Below are 17,536 nucleotides of genomic sequence, written 5' to 3'. Positions count from 1 at the left end.
GTTCAAATACCTGCAAAAAAAGCAACAGTTATCAAATAAAGTCAGACTGCCATCATTCTTCTTAACATAGCACTCTACTTTCTATGGGACAGTGCTTGCCAGCTTTGTACCAAAATTTAGCTAGTACAAGGAAATCCGGGACAGGAGAAGCTTTGAAGCAAGCATATATGATGTTTCTTTAACATCTTCTGCATCAACATCTTTTAAGTTTTTTAGAAGACAGAGCTGTACTGCAATGTTACTCACCTTTTCACCAACTGCCCCTCCATCCATCACAAATATATTTCTAAACAATTTTCTAAGCAACCAACAAGGAACAAAATGAGCAAAATTACCTGATGGTTTGCATCTACGTAAAGGTACAATTCAACTTTACCTTTGGATTTTGGAATTAACTCTCCACAACTCAGTATGCGTACTTCAGCATATGGTTTACTAGATGCATCTGTTTTCTGGTTTTCTATTTCTCTCACAACTTCCTGACCTGAGATGACTTGTCCAAAAACAACATGATGTCTGAAGAATTTAAACAAAAGAATTCTTAGTCCTTAGATTTCTCAAGGGAGTTCCCAAACAAACATAAGAAGAAGATAAGAGATATTTACCCATCTAAGTGAGGTGTAGGTTTAGTTGTTCTGTTGTTCCCAGATTTTAATTTCAAGAGAAAAACAAAATCCGTATTAGTGGAAAGCAGTCAGCATTTGAAGCATGTTATATACATGTATAAAAGTGAAAGTTATTTTGAATGAATTAATAAAATTGAACAAGACTAATATATATTAGGTTTGCGTGCAGTTGAAAGTATTCAATGTTTTATAAATTAAACAGCTTATTCAATTCATTACTTTGATGATGACATTTTACTGAACAAAACCACACAGATTTCTAGGCAGCATCCCCATTTAGGATATAATAAGTATTCTATCTGTTAACTTAAATAAATACTACCAGGAACTGATATAAAAATTAAGGCAACTGTCTCAGAGCAGGAAAACTGCAAATAACCTTCTATATATTAGAAAATAATCAGAAATCAAAGGAAGAAAAAATATCTGTATGTACAGATTATTTGCACAGAAGTAGGACTGACTTTCTCTCAGCTTTCCCCTATACTAGCATTACTAAGGCATGCAGATGTCAGCCATGTCAGAAGTAAAAAACTGGGATATAATTACAGTAGTGATCAGTCAGAAATCCCAAAGTAAGTGTGTAATGCTCAGTGATATCCACAACTCACAATGTTAAGGTCATGAAATATGGGCAAAAGTGATGTATTTCAAGAATCTTTTCTTTAGATAATTAAGAAAAGTCTATTGCAATGTATTTTAAGAATTTAAGTTTTAACTTAAATGAGACTGCATTGGAAAGTTATTTTGTGACAAAAAAACCAACAACCACACACCAAAAAAAAACACCCCACCAAACCTCTTATACTGTTGAGGACCCCAGAGCTGTTTTGATTCCTTCCAGACAACACTCAGAAGAAAGTGATGAGAGCTCTACAAGGAACTAAGAGGTTTGCTTTATTGCTCAAGTTAGAACACAGCTCCTGAAAACTACCAAAAGCTCTTTTGCACAGACAATAAGCACTAAATATGAAAGTGATTACATTAGTCAGGTTCCCTAAAAAGCTCATGATGAAAATGGCTACCTGAATGCAACTTTGTAAAAAAACATCACCTTTGGGTTTGCACAGGAGCAAGTCTTCAACATTCAGAAGGACTGCCTTTACAGCTTACAAATGGCAAACCACACACACATTTCAGGACAGTACGATACTTACATAAAGAACTGTGAACCATTTGTATCTTTCCCTCGGTTGGCCATTGAAAGGAGGAATTCTTTGTTGTGTTTTACAGCAAAGCTTTCATCTAAAGAAAGTGTTTGCAGTTACTTTATACCACGTATGCTTAGATTAATAAGTAAACTCATCCTTATTAAATAAATCTGCTAGTCACTTCATTCAAAAGTTGTATTAAAAATAGATTCAAATTAATAGCTTTTTAATACATTATTCATTCCATTCTAAATAATGCAATTTAATAAGGAGAAATATTAATGTTTTATAGCCAGAGGAAAAAAATCTAAAAATTGAGTATTCTTGTTCAAGAGATTTGTTTCCTACCAACATTAGCAGAGACCTCAATCATTTTAAGTTGTTGCTCTTTCTATTCTGCACATATTGATCATTGCCTCTTTGCAGCAGCAGAAGTTTTTTAGCTGTGCATTAAGAAGTTCCTCATTCTCAGGCAGTTTTGTTGTTTTATTATTTTTTAATACACATGGATATCCAGTTTGATAGCAATCCCAAACAACTTCTGTTTGTCTGTCAAACATACAGATGAACTTGTCAAGCTGGCCATTAAGAAAGTAAGTTCAACTTGAATGAATCCTACTTCTGATGAGCATGTCATTGTGACGGTTCAAATTAAATCCCAATTAAACTGTGAAAGATAAGCACTATTCTTCATTTAAGACATCTACAAGACATTATCATACCTCCCTCCTTTCCCAAAACAGCATTAAGGCTGTTGGGGGATCCAAACTCTTCAAACATATTAAGTTTGCTCAATATTGTTTAGATACAGATGGCAGGAACAAGCACTAACAAGGGAGAAAAGTACACCGTAAGGCTATGGTTTCACATCATGCTGTGTCACTGGCAGTTAAAGGGACAGATCCACTCATTCACCAGTCACCTGTACCATCGCTATCTGGGTTAACATCAAGTGCCAGTCTAATCCTATGGTGAGTTGGTTAGGGGATCCACAAAAGCAAGAACTCCCACAAATTGAGTTTCCTACTGTGGCTAAGTTGAACAGCCAGCTTGCAACTGCCAGCAGGTAGGCAGAGGTTTTACTCCTTCTTCCATCCCCCCCAGCCATACATTTCCTCAAACCCAGCTACTCATTTGTGTTGGTTCTGATGCTTGCCAAATTATTGAATTGGGTCCACCCACTAATATGAAAATACATACATACCTTTTTTGTCCACAACAGCCTCTAGGCATTTTAGCAAGCTGAATCAGCTGAAAGTTTGATCTGAATGAGAGTCAGTGCAAGGCAATACCTCCTCCCTCTTTTGGCAGTTACAAACTGTCAGTTCAACTTTGAGTCTGATATGAAATTGCAGCCTGGCCTTACTGAAATAGTGAGTAATTCTTTTGATTGTTTGCTGCAAGCTCAGACAAGAACCAATGTTAAAAGAAAAGTGGCAGGGAGGAGGGAGGAGCATAACCACTCCTGCTGGTGGCAGCTAGCTGTGACATGGGTTAAGGTGTAATACAAAAACTGCTCCAAGAAACACAGAGATGCTCCACTACATTCTGGACAAAAGCAGGCTAAGAAACACATTTCAGTGCAGAAGAGGTGGTGCTTCTGCAACACTGACTGAAAAAGAACCAGGACTCTGAGAAAACTGATGGCCTCTTTATCATTAATTCCCCTTAGGCCCAGGAAAGCAGGACTTTACACTTTCTTTTAAATAAACATCCGCAAGGAAACCTGACTCCATCATGCCTTTCTCCTTTTCCCTAGAAGACAGTCCTCAACTTTTAGCCAGCTGCTCAAGCCAAAAAGCGTGTGTTTAAAAACAATTATAAAAATGTAAATCTGGTAAAATGAACAAATACAAAGGAGTTTGGTTTTAGTTGTTCATTAATTAAAAAGGTTCATATCTTAAAAGTAAAATAAAATAACCAAAACTGAAGAGTCAAAGGCCTCTAATTCCAGACAAAATCTAAACAAAAACAATGGAGTTCAGGTTTACAGAACAGAGACTACAGAATGTAAAGGTAATTGCTTATAGTAACACCAAAATAGAGCAGACTGATAAAAACTCTTACCTTCAAAAAAGCCACCATAAATGGATTCTCCTCCCCTGCCATTTCCTTGGAAGAGGAAAAGTGACAGTTACAACTGAAAGTAGTGATTAAGAGTCACATTATGTGGAAGTTGCTTCATAATACAAAATACTGATCCAACTGCATCCAAGTCATTAACATTATTCTTCAAGATATGCAAAGATGACCAAGATGCATCTTCATAGTCCCAGAGCAAACTTGGAAAACAAAAAAGTATTTCCCATGTACTCTGCTATAGTCTGCCTTGTTTCTTTATTTCCTGGCAGCAGATATTTTACCCTCACATTTAAACCTTTCAATAGAAAGTACTTAGTACTCCGAGTACTGAGATAACGGAGCAAAAGTGCATGTTTGTGCACGCACAGGTATAACTTTATATAGATTTATTATATAAGTTTTCATGAAAAGGTTCTTATGCAGAAAAAAGGGAAAAAAGCAGCTGAATCACAGAATAATTAAGTAAATGATGCTACACAACTCCTGAACTGTTCTATTACATAGGCATTGAAGCTTTCTTCAAAGATTCATATCATACCTTCACTGAAGTCACCTCCCTGGATCATAAAATCTTTCACAACCCTGTGAAACAGACAACTTTTGTAATGCAATGGCTTTTGGGTGGATTTTCCTGTACCCTTTTCACCTAAAGGAGAAGAGAAGGAATAAAAACCAGAATTACTCTCTGTACCTGTAGAATCTCCACTACAAAAAAAGTGCTATTTAAGTGCTTAATCAAAATAATCTGCTGAACTCTGAAAAATTAGCTTGTGAGGCAGACACATACCTGTAATACCAATAAGAAAAATGCATTTAAGAAAGCAAAACAGAAACTATCTTATGTCTCTACAGTTATACCAGAAGGAACTCCTTACTGACATTAGTATACAATTCCGGTGTCTTCCATGCAGATTAACTGAAATTAAAAAGCCAGGTTAGGTTTAAGATAACTGGCATTACTCAGAAGCATGCAAGAAACACTCAGATCTTCAGTTAAAACATGGCAAGGTTAAGGTACCACAAAAGCTCATAATAAAAACAAAGAGGCAGGGGGAAGGACAAGGAATTTTGTTCCCTCCCCTGCTCGTGATTACATCCGCCATCTTCCTCCCTTACACCAGCTCTGGTGCTCTAGACCCATAAGCAGACTCTCTGCTTCAGCTACAACACTATCTACTTTCCCTGCTACCCTCAAATAGATAAGGCCTCTGCTGAGTTGGCAAGATAAATGGCTCATGATGGGTCCTGTGAATGGCAGAGCCAACCTCAAGGTAACAGTAAGGTAATCAGTGGTAGTATGTCGGAAGGAAGAGGTTCTCTTCCTCTCAGTGCTGGCAAACCATTAGACTATCTTCCTATAATCTTATTCTGAGCTTTTAAACTGGCAGTTTTTGTCAAGGGCATTGCCTCTGAACTTACCTGTTACAGGCTGGTGCCTCCATATGGATCTGACTAGCTAGAAAAAACACTTCTGATAATAACTTTTGATAAATGTGAAGCTGCATCTGTTCAACTAACTTGGCACATGCCTAACGTAGGCATGCCAGGAAAACATGAAGCTGTTGATCCCTGCTTTAAGAAGACAGCATAAACTTTTCAAAACTGCCTGAAAAAAATGCATAAGGAGATAAAATAAAATAAAAAATTGAATTAATTTGCTGATGATCAATATATAAACACTCTGCCCATATATTTTCCTCATTATTCTTAAATACGTTAAAGCAGCGAAGTAGTTCAGCATCTGAATTTGTATTTGAACGACAGCAACTAAGTATGAACTTAGTAGTACTTGTTCCTGACCTGAAATGCTGCTGAAAGACTTCAACTCAAAAATTTAAAGCAGTAGCAGGGAATAACACCTTTATGCAATAAATCTGCCTATTGGGCAGTTGGTAGCAGATCAAGAATGCCATGGTCACATGATAACATACAGCCATTAAAAAGAACCACTTTAAGGTTCAAATTTGCTAATACATTTTGATAATCTGATTTTGTGCCAGTACACCTAGTGTCAGATCAGGCGATTCCTACACTCCTGCAGACATCATGAATGGTGCACTAAGTGTTCTAGCTAACTTGACATGAATGTAATTATGTACCTACACCTGGTTCAGATCATATTAGCACTGCTGAGTGATTCAGTATGAACAGCTACAGAGCCTTGACCTGAAAAACAACAGAGCTGGAAGGAAAGGAAGCAGAAAATGCTGAAGATAGAAAGCATGTATGCTATTTATGTATTCAAAGAATTACTGTTCTGATAATAAATTTAACTTTTGCTAAACTGTCAGCATTTTTAACAAAGGCATGCAGTCCACAGGACAATAATTTTCTTTGGAAATGCTTCCAGGAGAGAATATTCTCAGTATTTTGTTCAAGAAATGATCTCAATTTCAGTAGGAGTGGGAATCACCAGTCTCCATCAACAAAGATTAAAATGAAAAAAAAACCAAACCTAATGAATACCAGCAATACCTTTCAAGTACCTCAAAGTATCATAAGACTGAAAAGTAAGTCTGCGTGGTTGACCTCTTCCTGGCTACCTTTCAAGACTGGATGATGTTATATAATGTGAACAGTAATATCTACGCTAGTAGCAGAAGATCAGCTTACTGTGTCCGTATTTAAAGTTCATTAGTATATACTCCCTGCAACATACTAAGCCAAAGCTACAACTGCTTTGATTTTACATGAGATGTGTAAGACAAATCAGCTAAATCTCTAAAGACACCAAGAACCAATCTTTTACATACTTATTTTAATATGTAAGAAAATTTCAGGAAAAATAACAGACATCAAACTAGCTAACATGGCATTACATTAAAAATTATAAATAAAATTTAAAATATACGAACCTGTGCAAAGGCAGCGAAAATTCTCACATGTCTTTGGACACACATCTGAAAATAGTTCAAAGACCACTCTTCCAGCTAGAAAGAAAAAAACCCCATAATTATTATGAAGCTAACTGGTATTTGTATTATTCTTATATATCTTATATGAGTATCATACTACTGAATGGATATTTTAATTTTCTTACCAGGTACATTGTTGATGGCTATGTCAAAAAAGCAACGAGGTCTCTGGACCTTAACTCCCATGGCTTCAAAAGTTCAAATACTGAAAGTAATAAAAATAAATTTAGTTTTTCCTTTTGTGTAGTGAAACTACATGTAAGTCAACATAGAAGATTTATAAAGACAACAAAAACTGCAGAAAATCAAACAAAAAAAAACCAGAGAACAAACTTAAGTATTTTTAAAGGTTCAGAAAATGCAAAGTATTTTAGGTCATTTTCACATTTTGTAGACTCAAATGAGTCATTTTATTAATGTTTTCTGTGACGGTATTAAACTTTAGTGCCATACTTCAGATAAGGAAATAAAAAAACCAAGGAAAAGATACTGTAAGATATGGGGATAATAAAGCTTGAAGTCTACCTATACCATCTGCTCCTAGAATTCTATATCCTTGACAAAATAAGCATCAGAAAGAAAAAAAATAAAAAGAAAGAAAAAAATCAGTTTTGAGATGAAACAATTTGGTATAGTGCTCTCAAACAATCTTTTACAATTGCCTTTTAACTGTTTCAGTCTCTGTTAGGCTCAGCGTTGGTGGCTGCCATCTCCACCTGTCCACTCACACCTCTGGTCAGGGTTACCAGCTTCAGATTGGGCCTGTTCTCCTCAGGAATACACCAGCTGCTGCAGTCCGCAACCCAGTTCAGTTCATCTCAGTTACTATTAATTACCTGGCCAATGAACTACAGCTGCTCAAGAGAGAACCTACTGCTTGTCTGCAAGCACAGAAAGGTGAGCAGCCCAGGATGGTGAACTTCTTCAAATGCTCTAGGTGAGTAATAATTGTGCAAGTCAAGCAGGCATACTTTCAGAAATACCAGAATTTTTGCCATGAATAAAGAGAATGGTCAAATAGTGGAAAATAACTTATGATGGTTACGACTTGACAAATCACCAACATACTGGATGTTAAAACTTAAGCTTTCAATTTCTTAGGAATATATTTCCTGGATTCCTGTCACTGCAGTTATTAGGAGCTGCTCTAATGAGGATCAAAACCATTCTACATGAAAAAAAACACCCAAAGATGTAGCTCTTCCACAATCACTGCTAAATAAACTTATTTTGGCTTTTAATTCTTTTCCTTCTATGTTATTGCTTATCTCTTTTGAGTCATCATCCTTGGAGGTATTTAAAAGATGTGTAGATATGGTGCTTAGGGACACAGTTAATGGTGGACTCAGTAGTGTCAGGTTTACAGTTTGACTCAATGATCTTAAGGGTCTTTTCCAACCTAAATGATTCTATGATTCTTTATCGAGAATTTTAATGCAACTCCTCCCTTATCTTCAGGTATATAATTTATATACCTGATATATACCTTATATATAAGCTATATACCTTCAGGTATATAATTCCCTTTATTTTTGTCTAACAAACAATGTCTTCATCCCACTTGCATCTCCAGCCTTCCAACATTATACACAATCATTTTATTCTTTTCCTTCTCTGAAGCCCCATCGTCTCTGAATTACTTCAGAGAGGGAAAGAAAAATGACGGCAAAAAGATCTGTAAGACTGGACTGCCTTTTCTAGAATTTGGAATACAATCCTTAAATTTTCAGTTCCAATTATTTTTTATGCCAGAAAACACTACCCAAATCTAGCTGATGTACTGCATACATCTCTCCTAGAGCTTCACTCATAGCTGTGCCACAGAACAGCCTTGAAAAATTCAATTGTCGCCATCTGTCACTCTCAGCTTACGAACAAGAGGCTACAAGAAATCAAAAGACAGCAGTGTAATCATGTTAGTCTATATTCTTTCAACTTGTGCTCAGAGTCACTCCTAACATTTTGCCAAGATTACACAGTGAAAATCACAAGAAACAAGGCAGGACTAATTTAAATTAAACACCACTCACTAGTTTATCGTTCACGGGATTTTTAGCATGAGAAGACTTTGCAAACATGCAGAATCTCAATAGATATCCTCTTAGCTGTGTAACAAATACATTAATTCACACAAGCCAGAGACTCATCAAAAGCAGCAGGCTTGCCTCAGTCTGCTTGCTCCTTTCCCTGAATCAGGCTTTCTCTTCTGTTAGTACAAAAAATTTTGTAGCCAAGCAGAGAAACAAATAGAGAGAACACCTGTAACTGAGAATTTGGATATTGTCAGGTTAGCAGACGGCTGACCAGCTCACCATGCCGCTGCACAAACTCTGGGGCAGCACAAGGAAGGTGGCAGCATGGACAAGGGAAGGGGGAGAGACAGGTGGGAGGACAGAGACTGCCATCGATACTGAGACCAGCCCAAAGGACAGCCATCAACTCACACTGTCAGCAGCAGAACAGACTACACAGCTAGCTGGACAGAGGGGCAGGAAGATTTTTTCTTCCTAGGAAACCTCTCAGAATAAATGCTACAATAAATATTGTTTGGTGGTAGAACTGACAGTTTTAACTGAAGTGAGACATCTAAGGACTGGCAGTACCACAACTGATCAACCAATTGTATCCAAACTTTAAACATTTAGCTGTAGTGCTTGAGTGAGGCAGGACTTAACTCCTGCTTTACCGGCAACCTGCTTGAGAAATGCAGAGGTATGCCTTAACGTTTATATACAGTATTTTAGCCCAAATAAATGCAAGCTATCTTCATATGTGACACCATTTTTATTTCAAACATTGATAATGACTAAAGCTAAATTGTAAAATAAATGTCAATATACCTACGTCTGTCAATTTTTAACTCGGTGTTGTAGAGAACAGGGTGGGAGAGAGAAGGAAGACATTAAGAATTCTACCCGAATCCCTGTTCTCCCCAACTTTTGCTCTATTTGATGTCTCTCTACCTCTACATTGTCTCATGAACAGTGGAACCAATGAAGTTTAGTCCATGTTCTAAATGGTACCTCCAATGTCCCCTGCACTATCCCTAAATCCTCCAATAACATCCTCTAAATACTGCCTGCACTTGGTTCTAAATGACAGTTATGTGAACTGGTCAGTATGAACACTCTGACTGAGCAAATAGCAGGCCAAGTAAATATACCTAACTCTCGGGCTGGTATTACGTAGTAAACCAGGCTAAAATATCAGCGACATTTATCCTACATACCTACAAGTCAAGCAAGCATTTCCTCTCCAATATATTTAAGTATCCTTTGCACAGTTATTACTTCAGACAGACCTTCTCCCAAAGCATTACAAGGAAAACTACTGTTACAAATGATCGTTTAACCATTACTTTCTATTCACATAGTATTTGATACCAAACACAATCTTGTACATACTAATCATTTAAAACTTGCCTGTATTAAAAGCAAGGCTATCAATGTTAAATACAGAAGCAACAAAGAAAAACAATTTGAAAATACCAAGAATAAAGTCAGAAAATGACAAGTAAAGCTCAACAGTACTATACGTCTGGTAACAACAGGGCTTGCATGACTTGTGTATTTAAAGAGATAAATTTAATTTCAGTTAGAATGTGGATACTCAACTCACAATACTTTGAATTTTTAAATTGTGAGCTTGATGGAATTTTACTAGTGAAGGGAATATTATTTTAAAGTCAATCTAAAAGATGCTCTCTATATATACACACAAAAATGCGCTATACAGGCGGGTAATCTTGAGACATCAGCTCACTTCTTCCTTCCAAAACTCTGTAAGGCAGGACAATGTAACAACCCAAGTAGTATCCTGAAACGTTCAAACTATTTATCGTTCTCAACCACCTCCTCTTTGAGGAGCCTCTTACTAAGTCTAAGTAGAAACTATACAAAAAAAAAAAAAAAAGAGAAAAACCCAAACAACCGAATAAAAAAACCCCCACTTCAGTGTATCTAACAAGAGAGCCCTGTTTGTTTTATTTCCAAAGGCGCAATTACAGTTCAGTTGAGATCATATTTTATATGCTCATATTTATATACATTATACATATATAATTTATATTTAAGAGTTTATTGACAAATACACCAAAAATATTTAGTCTTGTTGGCACAGCTGCATCCATAACCAATGCACCACCAGCTGCGTCCATCAGGGTTCACATCCCTTCACACCTCCATCAGCCTCATTAATTTGTTCAAATATTTGCAGGATAAAGCTGGCCAATTCACAGCCAGGCTGCACACAGCTGTTCTCCTTAAAAATGATCTGTGCCAAGTGAAAAATATAACTATCCCAAACCGTTCACAAGCATCTCTCTGCCAGAGATTATCAATGATATGTGTTGATATGCTTAAAAAATACATCCTGCAGAATTTTTTTCCAAAATCACCTGTGATAGCAAGGATCTGGTTCCTTTTGCTTGAAACGGGCTAGGAAGCATTCACAGATGCACAGCAACTGAAGTATCAACATGTCACACATATCACAAGAGCCAATGGCAAGCAACAATATAGCAGTTTTCCTAGTTTTATGAGGGTAAAAAAGCCCCTTTATTTGTAACTATGCTGAAAAGATCATGGGACCACCTATTTGTTTCAGTCTCTCCACAGGACAGAACACATTTGGAACAAAGATGTATTCAGTGGGAAAAATATATATTGTATCCTATTCTTTCACATCTTTCTGTGGTCATCAGCGCTCCCTATTTTTAAATTCTCCTTGACCTTGCCTTTGTATTTGTTTCCTTGTATCAATTCACAATTATCTTCTACACTGCTCTTCATTCAATGTCCAAATGAAGTGAAAAATAAAGTTCACTTGTAAGTTCATGTATATATATGAATCTCTAGATATTACTTTTATAATAATTTAAAATATTTAATATTTTTATTTATAAATCAATTCACATTCCTAGCATTTTGCTTCAGGCCATCTACAAATGCAGGAAGACAAAACTATGTTGATTTATATTGCAAAGGTAACCACTTGGCATCATCAGAAATGTATTTTTTAAGCAAAACTTTGAGTCCAGAAAATGCAAATGCACAAAGTGAATACTGAACATATATCACATTCACTAAGGCTGTGGTTCCAGTCACTTGAAGTTAATATAAATGTGGGCTGATACCAGAACAGAGGACTCACACATCCACGTGTTTAGCTTTCATACAGGCGGCCACCTAGCTGCATGAAAACTGCCGTTTCCTCCCTGCTCCAGGAAAGGATTTGGCAGCAGCACATTATCAGCTTAAAGTGACAGTGGAACCATAGACTAAAAATGTTATATGGTCATTCTGGTATGGACTGAACTGGAAGTGAATTTATGGTTGTAAAATGGGAGACATGAAATTTTGTTCCTAGTTCCATTCCTGTGTCAGAGCTTGCAGCTGTGTTAGGATGATACTGAAGGTGTGAACAACAAAAATCCAGTAAGTCCAACCTTCAGTCTCCATTTCCTCAGTGTTTTCCCCAAACACCATCATTTCTTCCTGTGTTTCACCATCAATAAACCCTGAATTAGCAGCAATGGCAACTAAGGAAATTAACTTTTTTTCCATTTTACTTGTTGGCGGCACAGTATTTTTGTTGTCAGCAGATTTAGAAATAAGGCACTACACTTAAACACATTTCACGTTTAGGATGCTGTCTTTACAATCACATGAACTTAACACATCTATACGAAAAGGAGAAAACAACTGTGTTCTACAGAGGTCTATGAAATTTATGCAGGAAGACTTTCTGTGCATCATCAGAAATCACATAAGCTTTCAACCTGACTGTCCCTCCTAATGGTATTTAGAGGGGAAAAGCCAACCACAAAAAAAGACTTCCAATGTTTTTGCAGGTAAAAAGTGATTGATACCACTTACCATTAGGCCTCCTTCCCCAGAACAATGCTACAAGTTGTGGTTTTTTTTTTTGGACTATTGACATAGGTTTCTTCCCCCCTCCCCCCCCCCCCCCCCCCCCCCCCCCCCCCCCGAAAAAAAGAAATCAAGAGATAGCTGGCAATATCAGCCATTGCCTTCCACGGACATTAGGCAAGAACCTGCTATCACCTTCAGGAGATTTACAAAAATACCACCCTCAGACAGGTCCTGACTAAATATACAGTATATACTCCTAACACTATTGCACTGCATAGTTCATTTATATCACTTTCAGTATGGTGGGGGTTTTTTGTAATTATTAAGATTAATTTAGTCCTCTTGTACTAAAGCGTATAAAGAATACACACCCAGTTATACCATCTCAACTGGGAGAACATAAGCGTTCAGCTGAGAAGGTAGTAACATTCTCTTAAACTATTTAAACAGAAATACAGGCTCCTACTAGACCATGCCCTTTGTTTTGTTTTCCTAGGAAAGACACCCCTACAATGAAAAAGATGGTTAAACATCTAACCACACTCTTGTCAATAGAAAGTAAAAAGCTTTGTTGCCAAGAGTTAATCACAATTTTCTACTATCTAATTTATGCAGAAAGTACTTTTTTTCTGTTAAGATCTGGGAAAAAATACAGGTGTTTTCTCCCAGGTCTGTGCACAAATGAATGCCTTTGTTGGTGTTCACTGCTCCCCCAAAAGCAGCAAAGCGTCCATTTCAATTCTACTATTTGTAACCACAAAGTGGACTAGCATAGGTCTGAAACCATGAATTTCTATTTTAAAACTTTGAAAATGCTAAGAAAATGCAAGTTTTATCACTGTATCAAATGGAAAAAAGCCTTCAAAGGGTCTAGTATAATCTCCAAGCCATTTATCCATTAGGATCCCCAAAGTAAACTTCAGATGTGGAATCCCTTCCTACCCCTGTTACTGAAGATCTAAAATGCAAATGCACATTGGTTACTAAATGCACATAGCATGGGGGAGTGAACTGGTAGTGGAGACATCATGCTGCAGCGGAGTAGAATCCTCCATTGCAGCAGATATTCTTCACTCCAAATTCCCTCATAATCCACAGATTTTCTGTGATCCTAAGTGGAAAAAAAATAAATCTGCTTTTGATAACAGCTTGATGACTGCTTACCTAACTTAAAAAAAAAAGTTTGTTTCAGAGAGGAGGACTGGAAAAATGGGAAGTCTTAATAAGAAATTAAGTCCCAAAGGGTGCACTCAGAGGATTAGTGATATTGGTATCCTTTATATGTTCCCCTTCAGATCTACTTCATATACAGGAAACTAGACTTTTTCTGAAATCTTTATAATTTTTAAAAAAAATGATAACTCACAGAGCTTGATTTTCGATAAACTAATGCTTCATAAATCATATGTAATTTCCATATTTTTATCATGGTAGCACCTGAAAATTAAAAATGCATTAATGAATAGGAGTAGTGAACCAAAATGGGGGCAAAAAGATAAAGGGGGGTGGGGGTGGGGAAAACAACAACCAAAAGCCAAAAACTAAAACCATTTATTCCTGTCCAAAGAACAGCCTCTTCTGCAGGGAATACAGAACTAAAACATGAAAATCAAAATATTGTCTCAAAGAAAAGATATATCATAGAAAACAGACTTTATGCAAAAGAAATGGTCTCACGTTCCTCTTAAAACAGGTCTCAGATGATTACTAAAATAAACTAGTCAAATGTATTAAAGAAAAAGTGACTTCTTTATCGTCATTACGGAAGATACTTTCCTAATTATGACTAAATTGTAAGGCAACGTTTAACACTACAATAGATATTTTGTCTACAGTTTCAATAAACTACTTTTTCTCCTAAGGCTCTCTTCTTCAAAGCCTCCTCAATGACTCCAAGTACAATCATATACACACAGTACTTATAGTTCGGTCGTGGCTGCAAACAAAAAGAGCCTGAAACTCATTACTCATAAAAATCTCTCAAATGGCTTGGGAAATCCTAAGAAGAGAGAGGGAGAGGACCCTCCTGCCAGCCACGGTAGGTCCCGTAGGCTCCGCTTCCCCAGGAGAGGCCTGCAGAGGGGAGGAGAACATGTGGCAGGCAGACAACCCAGTTACTTCGCCTTCTAGGGGAGGAGGGAGGACTCATTCAAACTCCCTAGCAGGCACCCAGCGGCACCCGAAGGGCCGACCGGGGCTCTCGCACCAGCCGGCCGGGCAGACCGGCGGCGTGCCCGGCCCGCGGCTCGGCGTGCGGCGGGAGGCCGTACCCGCCCCCGCGGACCCCACCACCTGGCGCAGTTTTCGCCAGGCCCCGTCCGCCACTTCGCCTGCCTACCCACCCCCCTTCCTCCTCCCGCCTGCCTGCCTTCGGGCCCCGCTCGCCGCTCCCCACTCACCCCTTTTCCTCTCAGGGACCACCCGCGCCTGGGATACCCCCGGGCGACCCTCCGGTGAGCGCTGGACACCCCGGCCGCGGCCCACCCGCCCCTCGCACAGGGGCCGCCGGGCCTTGCGAGGGGGCGTGTGTGCGTGGGGAGCCGGCGCGGGCGGCCGCGACAGCCCCACGCCTGCCCCGCAACGGCGGCCGGGCCGGGTCAGTCCCCTCTATCCGATGGATCGGGGAGGGGCCGGGACTCCCACCCCTATCCGTGATCGAGGCTCAGGCCCCGCAGCGCCGCGACCTCCGCCCCCCCGAGTCCCCGGCGCTCACGGCACGGGCCGCGGCCCGGGCCCGGCCGCATGGCGAGGGTGGTGGACCCCGGCGGCGCCCGGCTGCGGCGCCGGCACTCACCCCGCTGGCGGCCCGCGTCGCCCCGCGCTCCTCAGCGCCTCGCCGCCATGTTAGAGCTGGTGCGGCACAGACTGCGTCAGTGGAAGGAAAGGGCGGGAGGGGGCGACCCCGGGGGCGGTGCGGCGCGGTGCGGGGCAGGCGCGGAGACCGGGGAAGCAACACCCCGGCCCAGAGAGGGTACGGAGGGGTCGCTGGCCGCGGCACAGCCCTGCCCGGCGGCGTGGAGGCGGCGGGGACCGCTCGGACGGAGCCAAAGCCGTTGGGGGAGGGGGCGCCCGCCTCCTCGAGCTCGTCAGAGGCGCTCCGCCCCCTCCCGCCGCCCGGCCTCCGCTGGGGCCGCCCCGGCCGCCTGGCCCAGCCGCTGCCGGAGAGCACGGAGGGAGGGCGGACAGTCTCTGCCTTGCTTCCGCAGGTACGTGAGTGCCTTCCGACTAAACGTGTGCGGGGCCAGCGCTGGGCTTCCCTGTTGGCGGGACGCCGGTGGGCGGCTCAGCGAAGAGGCCGGAAAATGGCCGAAGGACTGGTGCACAGAACTGGAAGGGCTTAGGGTCACTCCAGCACTACCTGGCACAGGTCGTTAGGGGTTGTAAACAACTAAAATGGGGATTTAGACCAACTGTATGCAAAAAAAGCTCCTGATAATTACATCCTATATGTCTGTATTGCCATTCAAACTGAATTTATCTTAAAAACAGGGATCTGAAAGTTCATGACAATGCACAAGGCTATGAGCACCTTCAGAATTACCTGAGACTTGCACAGAAGTACATGCCTCCTTTGAAGGGGTTTAATTCAGACCAGTGGGTATTAGGTTAGTAATCATACCTAACGGGAGGTAATGCAAGTCCTGTTTCCTTTTGAGAAGTCTATTGAAAGCAGGAAAACAAATCTTAATTTCTGGAAAAAAATTTAAAATTGAGAAATTTGAACCCTGTGAGTTCTGAAGTCCTGAAGAACCTGGTGACTGGACTTGTGTTCAGTATAACAACACTGACTTCAGCCCAGTATGCTTTGACGAAGCTTGTTTTCTTCCCCTATGTGTCCAACTTAAAATTTAAGGTAATTTTATCTAGCATTTTTAATTTGTTTTAGGCATTATTAATTGATTTCACCCAAATGTACTTGACAAGTCAAAAGTAAGAAGTTCAGCATCTTGTAAATGAAAAATCCATATGATTTGCAGAAGTCTCCTCCATATGAACATGGAATAGTTTAAAGTGGGAGATCAGATGCCTTGGAGTTCCTATGTGAGATTGCATGAGGCCTCAGATTCTTGACAGGGTTTGGGTCTCACTCCATTACTTGCATGCCTGTGTAGACCATAACTAAGGCAATCTGAATTTGCTAGCAGGATGCAGGAGCTGTTCCAGTTACAGATGTCACAGTTAGAAAAATTGTTACAAACCCAGTTAAAAGTTTCATGGACTGTTTTTCTAAAACACTACAGACCTATAATAAATAAAATAGGGTCTATTTGATAGTTTGAGTTCCATATTCCTAAGCATCCAATACATGAGGTACACATACAATCAACAACAGACAAAAAATTAAAAAAGCAGACCTTTGACAGACAGCTGCAAAACAGCTAGTCAAAACTGGTCAAGGTAATAGCACTGGTTGTGATTTTAGATAGAATTTCAGAACAATCCGAGATTCTTACCATTTTATCTAAATGTCTTTGTTGTTATCAATGGTGGTGAAAAGAGGTCCAGAAAGATGACCTGGAGCTATATGCATACAACATAAGCAACATGATTTGTGTTCCAGGACTCATGCATTTTCAACATTTTTTGCAAAGCATAAAGTCAAATAAAGTGACGTTAATTCCAGTACAGCAAAGCCAAACTCTTGAACTTTACCCTTCCTGAACTTCTGTCCCTTTGTGATTTTTCTAGGCAGGGAAGACTTTTTTCCCCTCAGAATGTGTTATATAAATATTGGTTTTATTAATATGACCGCAATAACCAAGATGACCTTGAAACATTTTTATTATCGTTTTTATTTCCTTTGGAAGGTCTAACTGGCTGGACTTTCCCCTTTCTCCCTACATCTCCTGACATCTCAGCTCATGAGAGTCGCTCTGTCCTGGGGCACA

General features: G+C 39.7%; 2 protein-coding genes across 4 annotated transcripts in view; one reads left to right on the top strand and one right to left on the bottom strand.

Moving 5' to 3' along the window:
• Window positions 1-15,578, bottom strand: part of PPIG (peptidylprolyl isomerase G) — a 27,305-nt gene extending 11,727 nt beyond the window's left edge. The window contains exons 1-9 of one of the 3 annotated variants that reach the window (XM_075093401.1): window positions 15,047-15,263; window positions 14,014-14,084; window positions 6,900-6,979; window positions 6,715-6,789; window positions 4,398-4,505; window positions 3,845-3,889; window positions 1,784-1,871; window positions 606-635; window positions 377-516 (exon numbers count right to left, since the gene is read on the bottom strand). In XM_075093401.1, the coding sequence (XP_074949502.1) occupies window positions 377-516; window positions 606-635; window positions 1,784-1,871; window positions 3,845-3,889; window positions 4,398-4,505; window positions 6,715-6,789; window positions 6,900-6,960 (547 nt within the window). In that variant the 5' untranslated portion in view covers window positions 6,961-6,979; window positions 14,014-14,084; window positions 15,047-15,263. Of the gene's footprint in view, window positions 1-376; window positions 517-605; window positions 636-1,783; window positions 1,872-3,844; window positions 3,890-4,397; window positions 4,506-6,714; window positions 6,790-6,899; window positions 6,980-14,013; window positions 14,085-15,046; window positions 15,264-15,441 lie in introns of those variants that run through there. The other 2 variants (XM_075093399.1, XM_075093400.1) reach the window with 2 other exon arrangements.
• Window positions 14,632-17,536, top strand: LOC142057015 (uncharacterized). Its single transcript, XM_075092497.1, has 3 exons — window positions 14,632-14,685; window positions 14,810-15,853; window positions 17,456-17,536. The coding sequence occupies exons 1-3, from the start codon at window positions 14,632-14,634 to the stop codon at window positions 17,459-17,461; spliced, it is 1,104 nt and encodes a 367-aa protein (XP_074948598.1). The 3' UTR covers window positions 17,462-17,536.

This window comes from Phalacrocorax aristotelis, chromosome 5, assembly GCF_949628215.1.
Source record: "Phalacrocorax aristotelis chromosome 5, bGulAri2.1, whole genome shotgun sequence".
Classification (NCBI taxonomy): Eukaryota; Metazoa; Chordata; class Aves; order Suliformes; family Phalacrocoracidae; genus Phalacrocorax; species Phalacrocorax aristotelis.
This window is presented reverse-complemented; position numbering and strand designations above follow the sequence as displayed.